The sequence below is a fragment of the Hipposideros armiger genome, unplaced genomic scaffold, assembly GCF_001890085.2.
Source record: "Hipposideros armiger isolate ML-2016 unplaced genomic scaffold, ASM189008v1 scaffold_949, whole genome shotgun sequence".
Classification (NCBI taxonomy): Eukaryota; Metazoa; Chordata; class Mammalia; order Chiroptera; family Hipposideridae; genus Hipposideros; species Hipposideros armiger.
Genome location: NW_017732299.1, coordinates 283,934 through 308,729, shown reverse-complemented (window position 1 = coordinate 308,729; position 24,796 = coordinate 283,934). Strand labels below are relative to the sequence as shown.

At 35.2% G+C, this 24,796-nt stretch overlaps 1 protein-coding gene across 1 annotated transcript in view; it reads left to right on the top strand.

Annotated features, from left to right (window-relative positions):
- Positions 1-24,796, top strand: part of GPR158 (G protein-coupled receptor 158) — a 409,585-nt gene that overhangs the window by 271,551 nt on the left and 113,238 nt on the right. Inside the window, exon 5 of the mRNA XM_019630809.1 lies at positions 15,677-15,745. Coding sequence (XP_019486354.1) covers positions 15,677-15,745 — 69 coding nt within the window. The remainder of the gene's footprint in view (positions 1-15,676; positions 15,746-24,796) is intronic.

Sequence of the window (24,796 nt, the reverse complement as noted above, 5' to 3'; positions counted from 1 at the left end):
CACCCCCAATAAATTTTAATTAAAAAAAAAAAGAATAATATTTTAAAATATTTTTTAAAATGTACCAGGCGTGTACTCTATGTCTTCTGTGAGGTGTTTTCTAGCAGCTCCAAGTGGCTGGTGAAGAAGGTAAACATAAACACAATAAGTGAATAAGCAGATAGGAGTCAGTATACAGAGGGGGTAACACTTGATTCTAAATGGAGATATCAGGACATCTTTCCAGAAAAGATGAACTTCTTTGAAAGATGAGTAGGAAATTTTAGGTAAAAACGAAATCTGCCACGAGCATGATGGAACACAGCATGTGGATTATGGAGTATTTGAGATGAAGCTAGAAAAGTTGGAAGAGACTTGAACAAGCGTTTAATGCTGGGCTAAGAGATTTGGGTTTATACATAGCAAACCACCACAAGGATTTAAGAAAGGAAATGACATGGTTACATTTATATTTTACAGAAATCTCCCTGGATGGATGTGGAAGGTAATCTAGAATGTGTGGGACTGGAAGTATAGAGACCAGTTAGGGGTCTATTATAATATTGTCCAGGAGAAATGAAGGACATGATTCAAGAAGTGACACTAGGGGTGGGAGAAAAGAGTGATTTCTGAAGGTAATTAGGAAGTAGAAATGATATGATATTGGCCTTGGTAATGAGAGAGAGAGAGAGAGAGAGAGAAGAGTCTAGCATGACTCTCAGGTTTCTTATTTGATTTTCTGCATGCATTGTAAAGTCATTAACAAAGATGGCATTTCAAAGGGACAGGTTTGAATGGACAAAGAAGAGTTTGGTTTTGGACTTGACAAGATTAAGTCTTCCATGAGCCTCTAGTTCAGCGGTTCTCAACCTTCCTAATGCTGTGACCCCTTAATACAGTTCCTCATGTTGTGGTGACCCCCAACCATCAAATTATTTTCGTTGCTACTCTAGAACTGTAATTTTGCTACTGTTATGAATTGTAATGTAAATATCTTTTGTTTTCTGATGGTCTTAGGCCACCCCTGTGAAAGGGTCGTTCGACCCCCAAAGGGGTCGCGACCCACAGGTTGAGAACCGCTGCTCTAGTTGAAGTAACCAGGACTGGTGCTCAGAAAAGAGGTCAGAGCAAGAGGTAGATTTGAGTTACCACAATGGGGTGGTAACTGATGCTATGAGAATGAAAGAGGTACCACAGAGAGAGGATATGAAGGAGAGAGGCAGACTCCTTTTGTATATCACCAAGGAGAGGTTTAGATAAGAAAACCCTTGTTCTAAGTCTTTATCCGAATAGTGAATCACCTGAAGGAATTGTATTTTAGATTCAGGAGGAGAAAGTGATCAAATTACCTTCACATTCATTTGCAATGATTTATTTATTCTGCTGGTATCAGAACTAGTGTTGAAATGCCTTAAAATAAGTTTTAGCTACTCATATTCACAATTCTCTGGGAGCCAGGAAGTCACAAAATCTTTGTAAATTTTGCAAGTCTTTGAGAATAGCCTTCACAATATGTGCTTTCAGGCCACAGGCATATATGGTGAGATTCTTGCCTTCCAAAAGAAGTGATTGAAAAACAGGGAGTTGGAATATAGTTTAGACAGTTTTTGAACTGATTTAGCATTAATGGATCCATTCTGTTTTAATTAGTGACTGTCTTTATTCTCTCAAGAGCATACTTTGTCCACAGATTTTCATAGATATTATTTCAGAACTTTTAATATTTTTTCTGGCAAATGGCCCATTCACGTTAATGGCTGGACATGTTATTATGGTCATTTTAATTACATGAACCAAAAACATTCTATTATTTCAAAATTGACGTGCTTAAATCAAGTTCTATACTATTTTTTATTGAAATATATTTGACATATAACATTATATATACGTAAGGTTTAGAATATGTTATATATTTAAATATGTAGCAATATATTGCCATTGTAGTTATAATTAGCTCCTCTATCATATTATATTTATTATTTCTTTTTAGTGGTTGATATAATTAAGTTCAAGCCTCTTAGCAAGTCTGATGATTATAATACAATGCTATTGTCTACATTGTAACTTATTTTCTTGTTATATTTGGTTACCTTAAAAATGTGTCTGCCAAAAACCAGTTGTAATAACTAGGTAATATCAATAGATTCTGATATGGATTGATTGATTTGAATGTTCACCAGCAAATGGATATAAATTGTTTTCTATATTAGCCATAAGACAAATCAGCAAAATTTTTTTGTAATTGTAGTGATATTTTAAATTGGTAGATAAGATAGGGAAGATAAGCCAATGAAATCTTCTGTCAGTCTTAATAATGGCAAATGGGGTTTTTGTTGCGTTACTTGTACTTATGGTGCCCTTTTGGAAAAAAACGTTAGGCGAGGCCAGAAAGAAGAATGTCTTACCAGCTGAAAAGTCATAAAAAATGTTATTTTAAATTTAAACACAATTGAAATACATTAACAAAAACTCACTCATATCAGAATTGAATTTAACAACTCATTGAATGGCAAAATTGTTTATACCTAAGGAAGGCGGAATCAAAATTTAACGATAGATTTCTAGACACTATTTTCAAAATAATTTTTATGTGCACTGAGAAATGAACAGGCGTATATCTTTTACATAGTTAAAGTACATTTTCCTATAAATAGTGTTTTCTTGAAGGATTGGATTTAACTTGAATTTTTGATAGATTTTAAGATACACTAAAATTAATACTAATATAATAGAGTTTGACCAAAGACATAGAGTCAGTAAATGTCAGAGCCCGTATGCAAAACTCAGGTCATAAAGACTTCAGAGCTTATATATTGATTACCATCCTATGTATCTCTCATGGAGTGCAGGTAGAGGACTCTGCCTCTATCTCTCAATCTCTTCCCTTTTTTGTAGGACTTTGTTCCATCTTTGCAAAGTGATCAGATAGATGAATGAGAAGTATGGAAATGTCATTGGCTTAAATGTAAGCTAATAGAATATGCAAATAGAATACAAATGGTAGAAATACCAGAAAATTATGTAATATAGGTTTCTTTTCTAGTGTACCCCTTGTGTGGTAAGTCTTCCAAATTGGTGGCACCCTCCGTCATGATATTTGAGAAACAATAAATGGCCTATTGATTTTTATCTTTAACCACCTTAGTGTGATTTTCAAATCCTTTATTAGTTTTTTATGAAGGTATAATTTACATACAGTGAAATGAATCGATCTTAATTATAAGGTGCAGTGAGTTTGACAAATGCATACACCCATGTAAGCCACACACCTCTCAAGATGTAGACGTTTCCATTAGCTCCAGAAAGTTTTCTCATGCCCCTTCCCAGTCAATTCCCGCACCTCTTGCCACCCCTCAACAGAGATGACCACTGTTCCGATATCTAGCACCATAGATTAGTTTTGCCTGTTTTAGAACTTCATGTAAATGGTGTCATGCAATTTGTTCTCTTTGTGTCTGTCTGGCTTCTTTAGTATCTGTAGCTTCTGAGATTCATCTTGGTCACGTGGGTCAGCACTTTTTGCCTATTTCTGAGTGGTATTTCATTGTGTGAATACTATATAATTTGTTTCTTCATTTTCCTGTTGGATGAATATTTAGGTTATTCCCCTTTTTGGTAAATTAGAAATAAAGTTTCCGTGAACATTCTTTTACAAGTCTTTTGTGAGCAAATGTTTTTCTTTATTTTAAATATTTAAACATTTAAAAAATATTTTAAATAAGTAACTACAAGTAGAATTGCTTGGTCACAGGACAGATGTATTTTTAACTTTTTAAGAGGCTGCCAAACCATTTTCTAAAGTGTTTGTACAGCTTTAAATTCCCATTTTATATTCCCATTAGTAATGTACAGAAATTTCACTTGCTCTAAATCCTCTCTACATTTGGTAACATTAGTCTCTTTAATTTTAATAGTTCTAGAAGGTATCTCCTTATGACTTCTATCTTTTCAAACCTTCTGTGAAATTAGAGTTTTAAACTGTTATATATTGTAAAAGCAATGCAAGTATATTTTACAGAAATGAGAAAATACTGAAAATTTTAGGTAAAAATCACCTGTCCACATTTGGTGTTTAAAAATATTGAATATAAAATATTTCTCTATATATCAAATTATAATAATGTACTCTTTTGTCATTAAATGTACCCTCAAACCTAGAATTGTATGACATCATATTATTACACCATAGAGTATATTATAATTCACGTAACTATTTGTCTACTTTTAGGGATGTGGATTTTTGCTGATTTTCTCCAAATATGAATAATACTGTACATGAAGCATTCTTATAACTAAATCTTGTGACTGATTCAGATTATTTTCTTAGGACAACTTCCTGCCAGATCATAATGTCTCATTTCCAATCTCTTATTTCTTTTTTTCATCTCTGTGATTAGTAGAACTTCCAGAATAACATAAAATTCCAGTGTTACTATCCGGTGTCCTTATCGTGTGCCTGGTTTTAAGAAGAATGCCTACCTCACTACCAAGACTTGCCAGTTTGTTTGTGGAAGATGTTCTTTCTGTTAGAAAGTGATCCTTCTGGCTGTTGCTTTCGACATTAATTTCAGTGTAAGTGTGCCACTCGTGGCACTACTTTGTGCAATGATCGGAAAACGTGGGAAACCTCACCCCATTTGGGTAGTTCAGAAAAGTCTTCTCTGAAATGCCTGTGTCTAACACCTTGCCTGATACAGAGAAAGCACTCAAAAGAATCTTGAATGTGTGAAAAGTCAATGGAACAGTCACCTGAGGGATGAGTTAAAGTGAGCCAGATGAGGGTAAGGGAGGGAAGTGGAAATAGGCCAGGGCGAGAGAACAGGATGAGCTCTGACAGCCTTAAAGTGGGGAGCAACTGCATTTGTGGAAATGAGAAGTAGTCAGGTTGGCTGAAACCCTGTGAGTAAAGGGGAATGGAGCACCAGGTGGGGCCCTGAGGAAGCAAGGCCGCGAGGTACCTGGCTCTCACCATGTCCACGTTGACTGTCATAGCTTCCAAGAAAATAACTTTGACAGATAGTAAATGTACTCTTTTTCATGCTTTTTTACCTAAAGTTTCAGTTTCACAGATAATCGCATTTTGGTTCTTTTATTTTTCTTTACACAATAATCCCTGTTTATTCCTTTTTTCACTGGACTTCATTTGTGCCATCTTCTTTTCCTTTTAACCTTCTGTCATTTTACCTTTTCCCCCGTAAATGTAAATGGTTACAACATGCCAGATGCTAGAGATGATTTTTGACAACCTCTCTTCTTGAAGCTAATAGTTTAGTCTCTTATAGATTCTAATTTAGTTGTATTTTGTTGTTGTTTTTTTACCTATTCTACGTATCAGCCTGTCTCCCTTCCCTCATCCCCTCCGTTTCTTCTTTCTTCTTCTCTCCCTTTATTGGCATTTAGGATTTTCAGCTGATTATCACTTAAATAAGAAATGCATACATTGTTGTACAAAATTAACACATAAAGAAACTAGAAAGCAATACATGAAAGCCTCCCGCATTCCCTCCCCTTCTATTTCTCTTCCCAGAAAATATGTTTCATCAAGGGTTCGATACATGCATATACACTCATATCATGCCTTTCACCAATAAACGGTCTTTATTTTAAACATTTTTCTATAAAGTCCTTGGAGCCCTTTCCCTGCTTGTACATGTGTTGCTTTCTCATTTTTTAAATAGCTGCATAGTATCACATCATGTGGATGAGCCATAGTTTTTATTCTCTGCTGTTGATGGATATGCCAGTCGTTTCAACTTCTTCACCAGGTCATGTACCAATAGTGCTTTGGTAAACATCCTCGTGCATATATTTTTGTGTAAGACACTCAAGTAATCCTTAAGGATAAACCCCCTCGATGTGGAGTTGGTATAATCAAGTGTGGACATTTAAAATGTAATAAACACTTCAAAACTGCTTACTCAAACATTCTAACCACTGATTGATAGTATCAGTCTTTTTAACTTTTCAGTCTAATGGATTACAACGGAAATAAAATGGTTTTCATGTACATTTCCCAATTATTTGTGAGGATGAATACTTTCTCACATTTTTATTTCTATTTGTATTTCTGCTTTGAATTCCCTGTTCACAGCAGGGGTGTGATATTCTGTCTCACATGTGTCCTTATATTTCAGTGGGCGGTTAGTGAAGGTTGCTTTGGAGCCACTGTCCAGGTGCTGTTTGAAATGACAACAGAACAGAGTTGGAATTTGAAAGCGATAGGGGCAAAGTTGAGTGACACCACTGTGTAATGTCAGTGCTGTCAGTTTCTTTGGGCAAGTTTTTAAAGCCTTTAACCTCAGGCTCATCATTTATAAAGTGTGGATCATAACAATACCTATATTTATTGTGAGGATTACATGTTTTTGTGAGGGTTTATTAATATAAGGTGCCTAGAATAATAACTGATACAAAAATTTGGCTGTCATCATTATTATTGTTGTTATCATTCTTGTTTTTACTTACTACCACTTTTATTATCAGCATTTTGTTAAAGTCAGGAGGAGTCTGCGATTGGAAAAAATGCCAATGCCAGGTATACTTCTAGGTCCCTGTTTTACCCAGTACAGCGATTCTGGTTTGTCAACTCTTCCCTGCAAGCTGGCTTTTTTATTACCAGAATGTATGCATTTATATCTCTTTCACGGTCTTAAAAATGTAGCCAAAAAAGAAAAAAAGAGACAGCCATAGTCAATGGAGTTTATTCGTGGGGGTGGAAAGGAACTGCTGCTCTGGACATTGAAGACAGGCCTTCACAGCATGTCATGAACCCTAGCACATAATAAAAGCCGGATTTCAAAAACACTTCCTTATTGTACCAACTTCTGCTTCAAAGAAAGAAACGAATAAAGGGATGCAAACCTACTTGCTTAGCCTGCTTAGGGGGTTACAGACATGTGGCAGTTGTAGTTAGAATTATCCTTGGTGGAATTTAAACACACAACTGGAAATAAAAGACTTCTTTGAAATGCGAATTACCTCTTTAAAAAGTCTTCAACAGAAGATGAGGATGATGGGGTCGCTTTCATTCTAAAAGGAACATCTGCATCCCAATTTCTGATTGAATGTCAGTACCTTGGTTTGCTTCCATACAGGAACAATCTCAGAGGAAACTGTCATAGACAATGATATTTGTGGGTACCAGAGGACTCACTGTGCTAACAACCTCCCTCTCTTAACTTTTAAATTTCAAGATCTTTGCCTTTAGACTTTAACCATTGTCTTCAAAATTCTACCTGGAGGAGCAGCTATTAAATTAAGATTAATCACTAACACCCTCATTGGCATTTATTGTAGCCATTTTGTATAGAACTGGTAGATAAGATTCAGGCGTGGAAGAAATTAGAAGTTGGGGTTAGGAAGAAAAAGGGAATTCCTTTGAAACATATGCCATGATTGAAGAGGGCAGGCCTGGACGAGGTGACAGACAGGGTGGCATGGAAGAGCCGGTTCTCCGAGGCAGGAGAGATGAGGGCTGGTGAGTACAATAAATACAGGGGAAGTGCTCTGTGAGAAAGTTTAGAGGACAGTGACTTCATTTGTGTTGGAGTCCAGTTTTGCCTCTGTCCCCCCACCCCCATCTGCCTCACCCATTTTTACCCCTATGAAACCAAGAATTAGTAGTGTTAAACCAACAAAAACCAGATGTTTTTTTCTACTCCCCTCCTCTCTTCCTTCTCTTAACTTTTCCTCTTCCTCCTCTTCTTATTAACCTATCCTCTAAATCTTAGAGGAGCCTATGGATTAAAGGTGAAGAATTTCCTCTCCACTTGAATATCAGCATGTATATTGCTTTTCAGTTTAATCATGTATTTAGTTATTCATTTATTTAGTGAGACAGTCAACAAAATTTGGGGGGTTCTGGAAAATACCAATAGTAAAACCATGAATATTTCATAAAACCCACTTCTTTTGCCTGTAGATGTTTATTTCAGAGGTAGTCTGCCTACAAATAGGTAATTGATTACCATTAACCAGGATAGAAAATATGAAGAGAAAAGCAGATTGGAAAAAAATTAGTTTTTGCAATCTTGAGTTTGACATGCCTGTAGGTCATTCTGGGTAGAAAATATGGGTCTAGAGCTCGAGAAAGAGGTTTAGGCTGAAGATAGACATTTGGAGTCATTTGAAAAAGCTTCAAAAACTGATTACTTCTAGAAAACTGCTTTAGTCATGGTTCAACTTTTGAAGAGGTTAAACATAATTGTTCTTTTAAAAATCTATTACATTGTAAAACTATCTAATTTTTAAATTTAATAACATTGTTTTAACTTTTCAGTAATTTTCTACTGTCAAATTTCTGCATATACTTTATTTCTCTTGTGTCTTTTTGAGTTCATAATCTAACCCTAATGCATTTGCATGATATATTTTAGAGCTGAGAGTAACTAAGTAGGATCCAACACAGAGGAAAAAAAAAAAGACTAAAATATCCCTCAGTTACTGTGACTGTTTGAATTCTGGAAGTGTTAGCATTTATTTTCTAATTAAAACTTACGAATTTACTATTTGAAAATCTTTCCTGAACCATGTTAATAATATAAGATATAAAACTAAAATGTTAAGGTAATGATTTAATTGCAAACCTGTTATGATTTACTAATAAGCATTGAGACTAACTTTAAATAGCAGAGCTTAGTGAAACAAATGGTTAGATTTCACAATAAAATGTAAACAGGATGTTAATTAATTAATTTATCCCTCCCTTTTTTCACTTTGTCTTTGACAAAAAAGCTTAAGAATGATGCACTCCATGTGAACTGAATTCCATAATAAAAACCCATAAAAAAAAGCCAAAAACATTTAATGGTTCTTCTTAATGTTCCCAAGTTTGAGAAAAATCAGGATCCAATTTAATTCATGCAATCTAGAAATATTTATACTATTTTTTAGATTGGGTTTTGAATTCCTGTCTCCATCTTCTCTGCATCTAAGTAGTAGTTGTTTTCCCACAACCCTTTATAATCCCCCTTCGTTTTTTGCCTTCAGATAGAGTACTGCGATTTTAAATTTTTGGAAAGCTTGCTCTTCTTGAAAATAGGGGGCATCTCTTACACCTCATTAAATCACCTATTGGTTTATCCACTGACTGCTCATCATATGTCTTTGTACATTTGTTAATGTCTTGTCAGAGCTGAAGCTTTTTAGTGTTAATAAGGAATGTAAAATAAGCAACACAAACAAGTCCTAGGATGTGTAGACTATCCCCACCTATTGAAGTATGACAGGCCTCTTAGTTTTACACTGTCTCTAGTCATTCCATACACTTCCAAACATGCTATAGAAGACAGACAATGTGTTAAAGAGAAGCTTAAAAGTTCTGAGCAATTCTGTTCTTATTTTCACATTTTTTTTCCTGTTTAAGAAGACTAAGGAGATGCTGATGTTGTCTAGCTAACATTTGATGGGTTCTATTGCCTGTGTGCAAGCAGTCATATTTTAAACCAGTTACCTTGTACATCATAGTTTTCAACATACCAAAGGAAAAAAATATCTGTGTTTAGACAATGTTCAAATGAGAAAGAGTGCTTCAATATGCTGCTACTTAGCAATCAGATGAAACTGAGCAGTGATTTGTGAAGTCTCTTGAATTTCTCCAAGTATAAAATACATTTATGTTAAAAAAAGTGATTGATGTTAGACTACATGATATTTGAGTTTATCTCAGTGTAACAGTGATATTTGAAAAATATATTTAATGTCAAATTTAAAAATACGTAATATTTTATATTTTGATTATTACCATTCCATTAGAATTTTTTTCATGAGGAGGAATTCATTGTTCTTTCAATGATCTTATTTTTACTTGAAAAATATGTCAGTTCATCTCAATAGCTTTTAATCAATAATAGCAGTCTAAGCAAATGACATAATTTGTTTCAGTAATGCCACTTTCTTTAAGTATATACAGTCATTCTTCTCAAGGCAAGTTTCTTTGTGTAATATCTTAGTATGTGCCATTCACTTCTGTTTGCTTTTTTGACACTTAGAGCATTTATCTCCATTAAATGAAATATGAGTTACTCTATTTAATAGTATTGAAAGTAAAAGGAAATTGAAAGTTTCAAATAAATTACAGAGAAGTAGCAGCTATTTTTGCATATTTTTGCAAAGAAGCCAGGGGGAAAATGAGGACAAATAAGGACATGATTATCCACATTTTGGGAATGCATTCTAGCAGCATCTGAGCAGGGGAAAGTAGCTGACAGATGGGAAGAAGTCTGATAGGAAGTGCTTCGGTATTAAATTGTTTTGGACATAAGCACAAAGGATGAGCTTGGCTAAGTAAAGGTTGTCCAAACATTTCCCTCCTATGCGTCTAAGTTATTCTTCCTCTCTGCAGCTGCAGTATCTCGGCCTTTTGGCTAAGATCAAGTGTAGTATCTGCAGCTGCAGTGCGAGTCATTAACTTGGAGCCATAAACTCAGGCACTGAACTTTTTTGAAAGACGAGACACTAGGGGAAACACCTCTAAGTGTTTGCGTTATCTGAGACAAAGCAACGTGAATTGGCAAGCGTCTCATGTAAATCCTGCAGAAGCAGCCATGAGAAATTTCTGTCCAGCAAGAAATGGTAAATCGTATTAATAATGAATGACTTATTCTAATTTCACATGTGTAAAATATCATTAATTTTCCTCTTTATTTAGTGTGCTGTTTTTTAAAATATGAAACTATGTAATATGTCACTCTGGACTTTATTTTTAGATAAACTAATTTTTCCGAATGGCCTTAAACAGCTCCACTAGAAATTATCCTATCATGAAAAATGGGCTTTCTTGTAAAGTTTTAGAAATTAGAAAGAATTCCTAGTTAAGGTAATGTGACACTTTCTGATAATGTTTTACATAGAAATGTCTGGAATTTTAAATTGACTGTCACATTTTTTTTATAACATGTGAACCAAACCCCTTGCTTATAGTTTATTTATTTTTTTGTAGTTTATTTTTAAGTACTGTAGTAGTGCTACATGTTTTTGTTATTATACTATAGCATACAGTTCCGTTCCATTTAGTTTGGGTAAGATTAACGACTGAGGGTCAGATTGGATTTACGGGAGGAAATCGCCTTGACTTGGGAATCAGCCGCTGTGCATGACGGGACCTTGTTCTGTCACTCATCAGCTGAGTGAGTGTAGATAGCCCGTTGACCTCACATCCTCTATCTGTCCTTGAAAGGTTGATGATCAACTACTATTGACTGAGTTCCTGCTATTTGCCAGGCAGCATTATTGCTAGCTTTACAACAGAACTGTAAAGTGGACGTCATACACCAATTTAATAAATGAAGACACTGAAGCTCAAAAGGTTAAGCAACTTGCCCAAGGTCACACAGCTAATTCGCGGCCAGTGCTGAGATTTCGAACCACCTGGATATAAAGCCTATGTGTTTTATTCCATGAGTTGATAATTCTCTGAGTTATTTATATTTCCCTTTGGGAATCTCTGTCCTGACCATATTCCTCTGCTTTTTTTGTACCTTTTTTATTGCAGAGAATTTTTCTGAAAAACTGATACTGGTTTTAACTAACCACATTTTGGGCAATTTTCCCTTGACAAATTTTTCTATATATATATCTGATTGTTTTTTTGGCATTTTATCACAGATTTTCTTGAGACAAACTAATTGCATGTAATCTGTCAAACTGGATGTAGTCTATACTCATCTATCTATATAATTGTAAGTAAAATTATTGAAAGAATAATGTCTTCATGCTTCTCAGTGCTAGGATTCTCTTCAAGACTGCTCTTTACATCCTATTTCTCATTTATTATTGTATAATTATTTCATCAGGTGTTTGTCAGATTTCATTTGTAACTTTTCTGTTCATGGATTTCTCTATAGAAATAGAAGAATTGAAAGAAAAAGTGCAGCTCATGCTAGCATGGTTAATTGTTTTTGTAAATGATATAGATTTATGGAGTCTTGGTTAATCATCCAAACCGATGCTATTGTAGTTCATTAATTTCAGAATCTTATCCTGTTGCTCTCTTATGTTTTCATCATACATTTTAAGGTTCAGCTGTGTAAAAATATCTTCATGCTCAGAGGTTCCTTTTTTAATAGAAATAAAATTTAATTGCTCCAAAAGCTGAAGAAATCGACTATGACCCCAACAACTGCACTGTTTTACCAAGATATACAGTATATTAATTTCCCCAGTGATGAAAAATGTTTTTTAAAAAATGAAACCTTTAGTCCCTGTAGAATCAAGAAAATAATGATAAACCATTTCAATTACTTTTTAAAAATCCAGACTTCAGCATTCTCATCATCTTATTCCTTCCAATGACTTAACTTCCTCTGGGTACTTACATCCTGGGCAAATCTTTTTGTGACAGTTGTGCTTCATTTTATGCCTCTATACTTTGCATCCAAAGATTATGGAATTCAGAAATTGACTTTGACACAATTTCATAAAATTGGTCTAATAAGATTAACTCTTTTCTTTGGTTCACAGTTTTGACATCTGACTGTTATAAACCTTCATAAGTCAGTTCTGAGAGTTTGAGAAATAGGGAAGCTGGAATGGAGATTAAATATGCTCACCTGAATTGTAAACTCTGGAATTATATTTATGAGACTTCAAGGATTCTAAACCAGAGAGTTAGGCTCCATGCTAACTCCTTCAGTTTGATATTTATGTATAAGTGTCACAAATATAATATTGGATAATTTAATACATGCAGCTGGTACTGAATAAAAACTTATAAGTAGATATTAGTTAGGAAAGGCTTTGTTTACACTTCTTTGCATATTATGATACCTAATACTGAATTTTCTAATAGTTAAGTTGACACATTTTAGATGAAGTTTCTTAATTTTATTTAATTATTAAAAGAAATTAAAATATATCTGGAATACTTCCAAATCTATTCACTTCTCTAGAAGAAAACATTGCTATCAGCTTGGTGTATCCTCTAGACTCATATTTAATGTATTTATATACACCTAAAAAAATTTATGGTGTTGATTTGCGCATATGTTTTATATAAATAGAATCATACTGTATATTGTTGATCATCTTTTAAGGAAATTTTTCAAGTTTCCCAGTTAGCAATTCTGGTTAAAAAGACTTCCATACCACCATTTTTTTTTTTTTCATCTCAGGCCAAACTCTGAAGGAGATGCTTCTATTATTTTGCTCATCGTCCCCCTCATCCATCTTCAGCTTTCAGTCCCTCCTCTCTGGCCTGCATACTTAGCACCTCCTCTCTCCTTCCTTATAATATCGCTTAGACTCTAAGGAAAAGATTCCTGTTTTTCACTTTGAACTTAAGCCCATGTATTACTTACATGACTTTATTAATCCTTGGCACCAAGTACAAAATAAAAGGCTTTGTTTTAGTTAAAAGAACTTTCAGTACCGATAAAAAAAAATGGAGAAATGTTTCGGGGAGCGTGAGGTTTCTTCTTTGTCCCTAAAGTCTCACCTATTAGGTACCTGCTCATACTGTGAGGCCATGAAGTCAGCTCTGCCGGAGAATATTCTGAAATGAAAAGTATACATTTTGAACAGGCCTTACATTTGATTATGGAACGACTTAGTGGAGTTCCAATTTATAACTTAAAATTATGGGTTCTGTGCTCAGCCAGGAGCATGGCAATGCAGTGTTAAGATCTCTCAACACTTCCAAATGAAAAGCAGGAGACAGGTTATTTGCTCTGAGAATACATAAAAGCATGTTCCACGACCACTATTGTTACGTGGCAGTGATGGTCATAACACAGCTAAGAACCTACTGGCTCTAAAAAAAGACCCACTGTGTTCCCTACCCCTGGGCTCTTGGCTCTTTCTAAGGTCATTTTGTATCCCAGCATTAAAACATTTTTGATGGCTACTTGTACTTCTGTGGTTTTCAAGTGTATCATCCTGGTGCTGTTTCCTACCTTGAAAAATACATACCTACTAATTAAGTATCTGGCATGATGCTAGCCATTTTGTATACTTCTTATTTTATTAAACCTGTCAGATTTAATAAGGTAAAGATTAGGAAACCCATTTTACAGATAACGCCAACGAAGTTTAAGGTTGCCTAACTCTAAGTTGTTGTTCATAATTCAAACTGAGATGATGTTAACTCCAAAGTCTGTTATTTCCATTAAGCCTTGCGGTTTCTTTTCATATTCTCTTTTTTCAAACAAAATAGGTTGTTCACAAGCTGTCTTATATAAGATTTTGGACTCTCTTAGTGTCATTTTCTTGGAAAGTTTAAAAAATAAACCATAGGCTGGCTGAGTGGCTCAGTTGGTTAAGAGCTCGCTCAAGAGTTTGAGCTCTGAGCAACAGCGGTTCGATGCCCGGCCCGAGCTGAGCTGCCGTTAAGCTGCCAACAGGTAGCAGGATGGCTCAGCTAACAAATAAATAAATAAATAAATAAACCATAGATTATTCATAATTAGGTATTAATGTAATTTGCCATCTTGGAAATTCTACCAACAAAAACTTATTTAAAGCCTTGCTGATAGAAGTTTTCTTTTCATTAAAAGCATTGCTAGCTAAAATAATGACCAATAGTGAGAAGCCATTCCAATAATCAAGTTTGTTCACTGATGAAACTTGTTTCTCCATTCCCAGATTCTTAAATTAAGTTCTTTTCAAGGATTCCATAAAAATATTTTATGGATCTAACAATGTCCTACCAGAGTTTGGGAAGAGGAATTAGAATTTTCTTTCTCTGACTATCCAGTTATCTGATACTTCTTTTTAAGAAATGGACTTTTGTGGTTTGGCTTTTCAGCTTCTTTATGTTGTTGAAAAAGTAATTGCTACTAGTTTAAATTATTTTCCTGTTAAGATATAATATTTGCACCAGGTGTAATGGTGTGTATATTTTATGTTGCATTTAGTCAAAACACAGGGACTCTAGAATGACCTGGTTTTTTTTGTTTGTATTCTTAATTGTTATATTTACTTTATATTGATATTTGAACTCATCAAAGCAACATGTATTTTCAGAAGATAAGATTGATCGTTTAGTTTTTTATTTCTTGCCACATCTCTAAGCATTTTGTTTTGGGAAGATAATGCTATTTCGAGTCCAACGAAATATCTTAGCAAACTGAAAATTCAGACAATTTATTTGAAAAATAAAATAAATTTATAAGAAATTTATTCTTTTTAATTTTGAGTTCAGAATAATTTAAGCATGTTTACGAGGTAAGATTCCTCTGTTATTTAATGTGATTTCTAGTATTCACATAGTGGGGCTCTGTTAGTGAATTTTGGGGACTATATTTTTACCTGATGGGAATGTATCACTGAGATGCCAAGACCTTATGCATAAGTTTGTTTAATCCCCCGAAACCGTTGTGCAGGTATTTGTGAAATGACTTGGGGATAGAATTCAGTATGCACTTGTAGCTGAAATACAGGCAAGATCTTCTGTGTCTGTGAATTGCTTGGACTGAAAGGATCTGTAGACAGTGTTCTCAGCTGCTTAAACTGTTCATTGATTCAAATTTTAGAGAATGAAATTCTGTGAAGGCACTGGGAATATCATTAAGTCTCTTATCTCCTTTATAGTCAGTCTTTTGTGTGTTTCAGTTAAGTTTACCTATCTGAAATACCAGCCAATTTTCATTTATTTTTTCCCAAAGAATGTTGTTGTGCTGGTTGAAGCATTGTTACAATAGCATAAATTCTTCCATGCCTAGAAATGTAAGTCTAACAATGACATTTTCATTTTGTTTTTTAGAGCATCAGGGCATCGGGCCTTATCCTGTTGGAAACGATCCTTTTTGGGTCTCTGCTTCTATACTTTCCAGTAAGTAACATAATTGTATTTTAAAAGTAGTTATTTATTTTATTTTGCCTAGGCAATAATTTTTATAGCTAGATATAGATAATATATTTTTCTTACTTTTTATATATCTGTATCTATATAATATATATGTATTTTACTTTTTTATATCTCTATATCTATCTACATAATATATGTAGACAGATAAACAGGGTTTTACATATATTTAAACCCTGGCTCTTATCTATTGAATAATCTTAGATGTTACTTAACATTTCTAAACTTTGGTTTCCTTTTGTAAAATGGAGCTTATTATACTTTTTTCCCCAAGTTTGTGATGAGCGTTAAATAAATGCTTAACTGAGCTAACATATGGAAGTCATGCTTGGTATGTATGTTTGGTACATGCAAACATCTTCTTCCTCTACTGCCTGAATCAGAACCATGAGACACACCAACCAGTTAATGCTGGAAAATTCCAAATAGTTACATAGAAAAATAAACGTAATAAAATAAATGTATGTATGGCACTAGTGGCGTAGATAATCACAGTAGACTTTTCTTATTACACTAGCAACATGTCTATCACCGGAAGATAAGTAAGGACTTAACTCATTCAAGTCAACCAATTTGTATTCAGCAGTTATTGTCTGTCAAGCACCATGCTAATTTCAGGAAATATTCTATGAGAATATAAACTTGATTTCTCCTCTTCGGAAGCTTACAATTCAGAGGAAGAGATGAATAAGTGCAGGCAATTATGATATAATGTGGCAATAGCTAAGAGAGTATTAAAGGCAGGACGCTGTGGAGGCACCTTACCAAGAATGGGGAATGAAACATCACTTAACTGAGATCTGGGAGAAGAGTAGATAATGGAGAAGGAAAAAGTAAGGCTGCCAGGATCCATATTCTTTTTGGTTTTCCTCTTACCTCACTAGCTGCCTCATTTCAACCTTATTTGTTGATTCTTAACCTTTTTTCCTCACCTCTTAATACTTGAGTGCCTCAGGACTCAGTCCTTGTAGCTCTTCTGAATCTACTCTGCCTTGGTGATCTCACCTACCTGCAAATACTATTTCTATGCCAATGGATCCAAAGTTTATATACCCAACATAGACCTTTCACCTGAGCTCCAAACTCATATTCAACTGCTTGACAACTCCATTTGAAGGCCCAACTCCATTTGAATTCCCTATCATGTTCTTAATTGAGATACTGACCTTCCTCACCTCCAAAGTCAGTCTCTCTGTCTCCATAGATGGCAACTCTCTTCTTTTAGCTACTCAGGCTGAAAACCTGGGAGTCATCTTTGATCCCTCTCTTTCTTTTACATCCATCAGAAAACCCTTCAAAATATAGCAAGAATCTAATCATTCCCCATCACATTCACTGTTACCACCCTGGTCTAAACCACAAGTAATCTTTTCTGGATTATTGTCGTAGTCTCTTCCTGACCTCTCTTCCTCCATGCTTACCCCATACATTCTGTCTATGTTTAAAGTATCAGCCAATTTAAACACTAAAGTTACACCATGGCATTCCTCTTCTCAAAACTCTCAAAATGTTCTCCATACTCACCGTTAAAACCAAAATTCTTAGAATGGCCTCAAAAGCCCATGATTTGGATCCTGTCCCCTCTATTCTCTCATTTTTGAATCCTCTTCCCTCACTCAATGTTTATAAACATTCTTATTCTATTCAAGTTTTCTTCTTCTTGAGTAACATTTTATATTTCTCTTTAAAATAGAAATTTAGGTATAATCACTTTTTTTTTGGTATAATCACTTTTTAGTTTTATATAAAATCACCCATATTACTTAAGTTTTCTAATTTACCAGCATAGAGTTATTCATAGTGATAAGAGAAGCAATATAATAATACAGAATTCTCATGCCTGGGACTGTTCCTGTACAAATGACACATCGTGCATTGTAACATTTAATCTCCTCCATAGAACTATCAGGCAGGTATTTAACAAAAGTCATAGAATTACCCAGTTAGAAAGTGAAAGATCTGAAATGACTTCAGTAATTTTAATAATAACCTTATCATCAGAATATCTGTTATTGCTGTCACCATCATCTTTTTCCCAAACTTCTACTATTTGAAAATATATTTCTACCCAGTAGCCAGAAGGATATATCAAGTCTAACCTGTCAGTCCTTCTATGGTTTCCCAGTGTTCTTCAAATAAAGATCAAAACTCTTGATATGGTTTATAATGTTATGTATAGTGTGGTCTTTGCCCACCTCCCCAACCTCATTCAATACCACTTTTCTCCTCACTTTCTTTACCCTGACCTTCTTTCATTTATTAAAGGAAACACAGTCTCTCCCATGGTAGGCATAAGAACAGCTCCCTAAAGATGTCCATAGTCCTAATGCCTGGAACCCGTGAATATGTTACCTGACATGCAGAACGGGACTTTGCAGGTGTGATTAATTTACAGACTTTAAGATGTGGAGATTGTCCTGGGTTATCTGGATGGGTGCCAGGGTTCTAAGTGAAAAAGACAAGCAGAAGAGAGAGAACCAAAGAGATGGCTTCATGAAAAAGATTAGACTGGCTATTGTTGACTTTGAAGATAGAGAAAGGAGGCCGCAAGCTAAGGAGTGTGGCATCCTCTAAAAGCTGGACAAGGGAAGGAAACATATTGTTCCCTAGAGCCTCTAGAAGGAGCACCTTGATTTTAGTTCTTTAAGATCCATTTCAGACTTCGGACCTCCAGAACTGTAAGATAATCAATCTGTGTTGTGGTAATATGTTACAGCAGCAATAGGAAACTAACATGCCTCTTGTCATAGGATTTTTTCACATGCTTTTCCTTCAATTTTAAAGAGTCTTCTTCTTTATTAATTCTTTTGCCTCATTAGTATCTAGTCATCCTTTAGATTTTTACTTAAGTATCACTTTTTCAGGAAAGCTTTTCTTGACCCTCAGTCTGAGTCAACTTCCTTAGAATAATGCCTCGTGGAACCCCACTTTCTTCCTTGACAACACCTATTGTAATTTGTGATTATACATTCAAAAGTGCAGTTATTGGATGAATGTCATTCTCTGCACAGACTCTAGTTCTGCGAGAGGAAGGTCCTGTTTCTGTTCACTCACTGTTGCTTCTGCAGCACTTAGCCCAGTGCTCTTGTCACCATCATCAGAGCACAGCAGACAAGCAGTGGGTTAGGGAATGAGACTCTACTGGGTAGACTCAGAATCGTGCCCTAAACTATTGCAGCCTCCAAAGAATCTGCTTGATTGTGGAAGACTTAGAATTGATGGTCCTTATTTATATTACTTTATGCAGTGCTTGCAGTTAGGCCATAAAATACTTCTTAATGTTATTTTGAGGTGTTAGTGTAAGTTTGGTTTATGTTTACTTATGAGACGTATTTATTCAAATCAAGTGGTCATATTAATGAGCATGGGCCTAAAATCTCCAGAAGATTTTTAAAGCGCCTGAAATGGAAGAAGTACTCTAGAAAAGAAGGGCATTTCAAAAAAGTAATAAATGTTAGCGGCTAAATGTTTAAAGCCATTATTATAGACCAGGGGTCGGCAAACTTTTGAGATGGAAGAGCCAACCCTGTCCCTCACAACAATTTAAAAATTATTCAAGGGCCATAAAACAAATGAAATCACCATTAGGTGAATAATATCCTTTAAAAATTTTATAGATAAAACTATGATGGTTTTCTTTTCATTTTCAATTTTACTTCAGAGCCGCATGTACGTGACCAAACTGCTGCATGTGGCTCATGAGCCGCAGTTTGCCGACCCCTGTTCTAGACCCTTTCACTGACTGGGATCCAATTTGAAATACATCAGATGTGCCTGTATCTATGATGACATCAGATAGAGAGAAAAAGTGGGGAGAGAAATGGAAACTGAAAAGGTGTATAAAGACAGCGCTTCTGCTTGATAATTCTAATATGCCTGAGAGGGGAAAAACAAACAAACAAACCAGGAGAGAATATTTACCAAAGAAATTCTGTCCAACAGAAATATTAGGTTAGCTCATCATGTTGACTTTATGTTTAACTAGCTGTCGATTTCATCTTTCACAGCATAAATTCTTTCTGTAACTGCCTAGGATGTTAATGTGTAGCTCTCAAGTTCTTACGATGTATCTTGGTTTTAAATAAGTTACTGTTCGTGCTCTGAAGACAGAAAGGGCCAAGGAGTTCATGAAGATTTGGAGTAGCATAGGATACAGGGGAAGAAAGGAGGTTAAAGTATACTATTGACTCAGCCTGGAAAGCAAAGTAATTTTATTTTAGATGAGAGAATGGGAAATGTTATCTCAGAAGTCGATAGCAGAGTCTAGCTATATAAGGTGTATATGTGCAGGCATGAAACATTCTTAACAAGAAGAGAAACTTGATTATTGGACCAGGGCTCACTGGCTTCCTTGGTTTTGCAGAAATGAAGTTTATAACTTTTGGCTCAAATTTTTGCTGCAAGGAGGATCTCTGTATTAAGTGGTAAAGGTGATTAAGTAAACCTAATAGAGCCAAACGGTCTAATCATTTGAAGGTGTAAATGTGACCTATACTACTTTTCTAACTTGTTATATATCTTACCTACTTTCTCTGTCTTTGGTGGCCTATACCAAAATTGCTCATGAAAGTTTTACTGGGGGTTACTGTTTTAGAAAAAAGTGTACTTGAATAAAGTAGGATTATTTTTAGGGCTGGGTAACTCCATGGAAAGAGCCTTTAGGGAGAGTCACTGTTCTAATTGAGTTGTTATGCAATGAGCCTTTTCTCCTTTTTATGCTGCATATTGTTCAGATTTGCAAAAATTAAGGTTATTTTTGCCTTTTCTAAGCAAACTTAGACTACAGACAATTTTGTAACAATGCTTATATTGGAAAGTCCAAATTAGAGATTATCATCATTGTGCAGATGAGGACAAACCAAAATCTAACTAAATTTAGCATTATTATAATTGGATAGCACAGAGCCGAAGCACTTAAAACATTTTCCAACAGATTCTCAAGAGACTCATTATGTGTAGGCCATAAACTTTCATACAATTCATACAAAGAAAGAAAAAAGACCTTTAAAAAGTCAACAAAAGTATATTTTTCTTGTTAAAGTACATAAAAATGACATTTTATAGATTAGTAAAACGTTAAGTAATATGGAGTCTAGAATTTTGACTAAACCACCAGTTTCAGCTAATCAGGTTAATTTTTTCCTCCAATCTTAGTTATCTATATGGTTGGCTGATGAGCCTTTCTATAAAGGACACCAATATGTGTGTACGTATAGTACTTATTAATATTTTCAGGTTGTCCCAACCCTCACCCCTCTAGGTCCTACAAAAAAGAACTGCAAAATATTAGAGCAAGAAGAGACATCAAACACAGCTTATTCCTGATTCAACCTCTGATTTGCAAATGAATGAAGAGAGGCTGAGAGAAGTTGCAACTCACCCAACTTTTCTCAGCCAGCTAATGAGAAAGCCAAGACTGCAACCTAAGCTCTTGATTCCTCGTCTAGCCCTGTCTTCCCTTTATGACCATACTTCTGATAGGTGGTATGGATGTGCGATTCAGATGGCAGGCGTTATAGAGGGTCATCGGGGAGGCCCGTGTTCTATACCTTGGTCAGTCACCCTTCCTCATTAAGTGTTGAAAGAAATAAAAGGAACAGAGGATAAAACAAGAAACCAATTTGAGTTTTGGCTGTAATACCCAGTATAAAACTCCTATCAGCTCAGATGGACCGTGTTGTTGAACCATATGAAGTGTCTGATATTCAGCCATTTTACCTACAAAAAATGGCAATTTTATGTTTCAAACTAATAAATAATCCTGTTAGACCATAGCAGGTTGGTTTCAGTGGCACAGAACCTAAGTCAGTTAAGAGACCATTTTTTTATATGATTACCCCAAAGCCTAAAGCTCAGCTCAGATTTTTTTTTTTACCCCATTGTGTGAAACACACATGGCATCTAGAAGCAGAAGAGAAACAAAAGCATATTGCTCCCATGCATAGAGCTTAAAGGGAAGGGAATAAAGGAAGGAGAATTAAAAGTGGGGAAGAAGAATGAGAACGAGACCATGAGAATATAGCTAAAACAGGCAAGTTTTTAGATGATGATGATGATGATGATGATTTATTTGATGCTCAAATTAACCCATTGGGAGCCCCTTCAAGCTAGTTCCTACATTCTTTTGATATGACCCATCGTTCTTTGAGTATTTCTCCATTTTCTAGTGCAACAGAACCTACTTTGCTTATCCCAGCCCTGGAGTCAGCCATTTCTCCAAGGAGCCCTGGTTCTTTCTAGGGGGAAATGGTAGCAACTCAGTTCTGAGACAGATTCACTTCCATTGTAGTTGTTTCATGTCAAGGTATTAATAGCTCAGAGAGTAGGGGAGTAGAAGACACTTACTCCCCAAACTAGAAGATTTCAGGGATTTTGGCTAAAATATTGAGAACAAAAGACATCAGAGAAGTAGACCACCTCCTTCAAGGGAATTTGAAAAGGGTAAGGCCAAAACACTGTGTTCTAGTCTATAGGGTAGGTTAGAGGAATAGGAGAAATGGGTTTAAATGTCCCGGAATTTTGTGCAGTTCCATTTATCCCCTTTTTCCTGTGTCCCTCTTCCCAAATAACCCACCAGAGACAAGTCTGGTCATTAGTGGGAGTGGCTGTGTACAGGTTATAGACACTGAGGTTATCCCATATGCATATTCTAGGGTAGTTGGTTAAGTCTTCAATCAATGATGTGTCAGAAATTAATTGTTCATCTTTCTTTAGCTAAAAGAGTTTGAATAAACTGAAAGAGCCCTAAAGAGCTGTGAATTGGACCTCTGGCTTTGCTGCACTTCATTAGGCAAGCCTACAATGCATCCACCCTCCACGTTAGCATTGGCTGTTTCCTCTTCCTGGAGCACTATTAACCCGCATATCTCCATGGCCAATTCCCTCATTTTCTTTAAATCTTTGTTCAAATGTCAACTTTTCTGTGAAAGGAAGCTAAAGAACTCATTAATTTGGAATAAACAGGGAGAGGGTAACTCAAAAATTACGACATTAAAGTGAGAATAAACCACTACAATTGCAGAGAATTTCTAACGAGGCCCAATGGAGACAGATTCAGCGATGATGTGGAGGCAGAAATGTCATAATTTGACAGTAGACTAAGAACATGATAAATTACTCTGAGAATGCCTTCACAGGAATAAATGAGGGGATGCTGGCTCTGGCAATGAAAGAGAACTTGACAGTCAGATGGTTTGAGTTGCAATATAAGAAATTGTAACTCTGCAGCCATGTCATCATAGCTAGCATGTTTTAGCTCTAGTAAAAAAAAAAAAAAAGGTTCAAGTATGAGTTCATTTCCAGTTCCCTTACTAGAGTCTGTGGGAAATGCATGGCAGGAGTTCTGTCTGTCTCTTTTTCAGTGGTTGCTCTTATATTTCTCCCCTGATTACAAAAATGCATCTTGAATTTTCTCGCACAGGTCCAAGACACATAAGTAGCTATTTCTGAAGTTTGGTAAATATTTTTCAGTTAATAAAAAGGCTAACACATTTAAACTTTAGAATTTAGGTATTTTATGTGAACATGTGATTTTAGAGAACTTTAATAGTCTCTGGGAAACAGTCTCTGAATTGTCAGACATTTATATTAGCAGCCTACCAATCTCTGTGGTCTTATACATGAACAATTTGACCTAGGGAGATATAAAGACACTTAGAGATGTTTGAGAAATAGTTACAAACAGAAAAATAGCTTTCAGAGTTGGAATTAGCTATGTCTACTGAAAATTAATCTCTTCTTCAAAGCTATTGGGGAGAAAAAAACATTGTAAAAGACTTAGAAACACGTTTTCACTATTTAAAAAGGTAGCAAGTGTTCTTTTGAAAATGACAAGAAGATGATGTTTTGACACCGCAAATTATACCTTAAATGTCAGGAGCTACACAATGTCACTAAAGAGTCACAATTCAATAAAATAGATATATTACTTAAAGAAAATAGAAAAAGATGAAAAATATAAAGGTATAATACTTAAGGGAATCATATTAATAAAAACTCAACTTGTGATTGAAGGAAGCATTTGGACCTGTAGCCTTAACTACAAAGGTCAACGTGAACATTTAGGAGAAAGAACTGGTTGCTTTCCTAGAATATATCAGAGAAGTATGCCAATTTATATGTTTACTTTAGTTATATGTTTATTTAAAAGCTGGTATTATTGTATATGAACATTGAATGATATAATTTCTGTAATATGAATAAAATAGACTAATTTTTTGAGAAAGTATATTTACTATTGATGGAACTTTAGAGATAATATAAATTATCTAAAGGAAATGTTATTGATGATTAGATGTGTATAATCTCCATGATTTGTCTAACCTGGAGAATTCCAAATTGAGATTTATTTCAAATGCCATCTCTAGGCTTTGAAGATAATATAAATATGATTAATTCAAACACAGACATGTTCAGATGACATCCTAACCCAAACCTTACATTCAGTTCAACTTTACTTTCTTCATTCTTCATACTTTCGTGTCTGTAACCAACATTTGCTTCGCATAATGCTTAGAGGAATGTGGGAAAAATATTTGTCCTGCTTGGTGGCCTTGTCCACTTCACACAGTCACTTGGAGACTGGATGTGACCTAGCCGGGCAGCCCCCACACAAGTGCTGCTGTTCTCTGTGAGGAGGGTTGAGAGGCTTTCCTGTTTATATGTGTTTCTCTCAAAATAGTTGCACATTTTGTCTTTTGATGTAAAGCACAGCATCTCATCAGATGCTCTAAAATAAAAGATGCTCTAAAGAAGAAGAGGCCTAGTATATTTGGCAAATGCTTCTACTTGGGGAGTCACAGTGAACATTACTTATTAAAGGCTTTGAGATATCAGTAAAGGGTGTGTTTGAAACCGAGCATTTCCCCATCTTACTTGATTTCATTATGCCCTTTCCCACACAACACCTATTACAATAGTTGTAATTAATAATGAAAATCCCATAATATTTGCCTTATAGAATACATGCTAAAAATCCCATAAGTGCAGAAGTGTTATTCCATTTATGTGGAGTGAAAT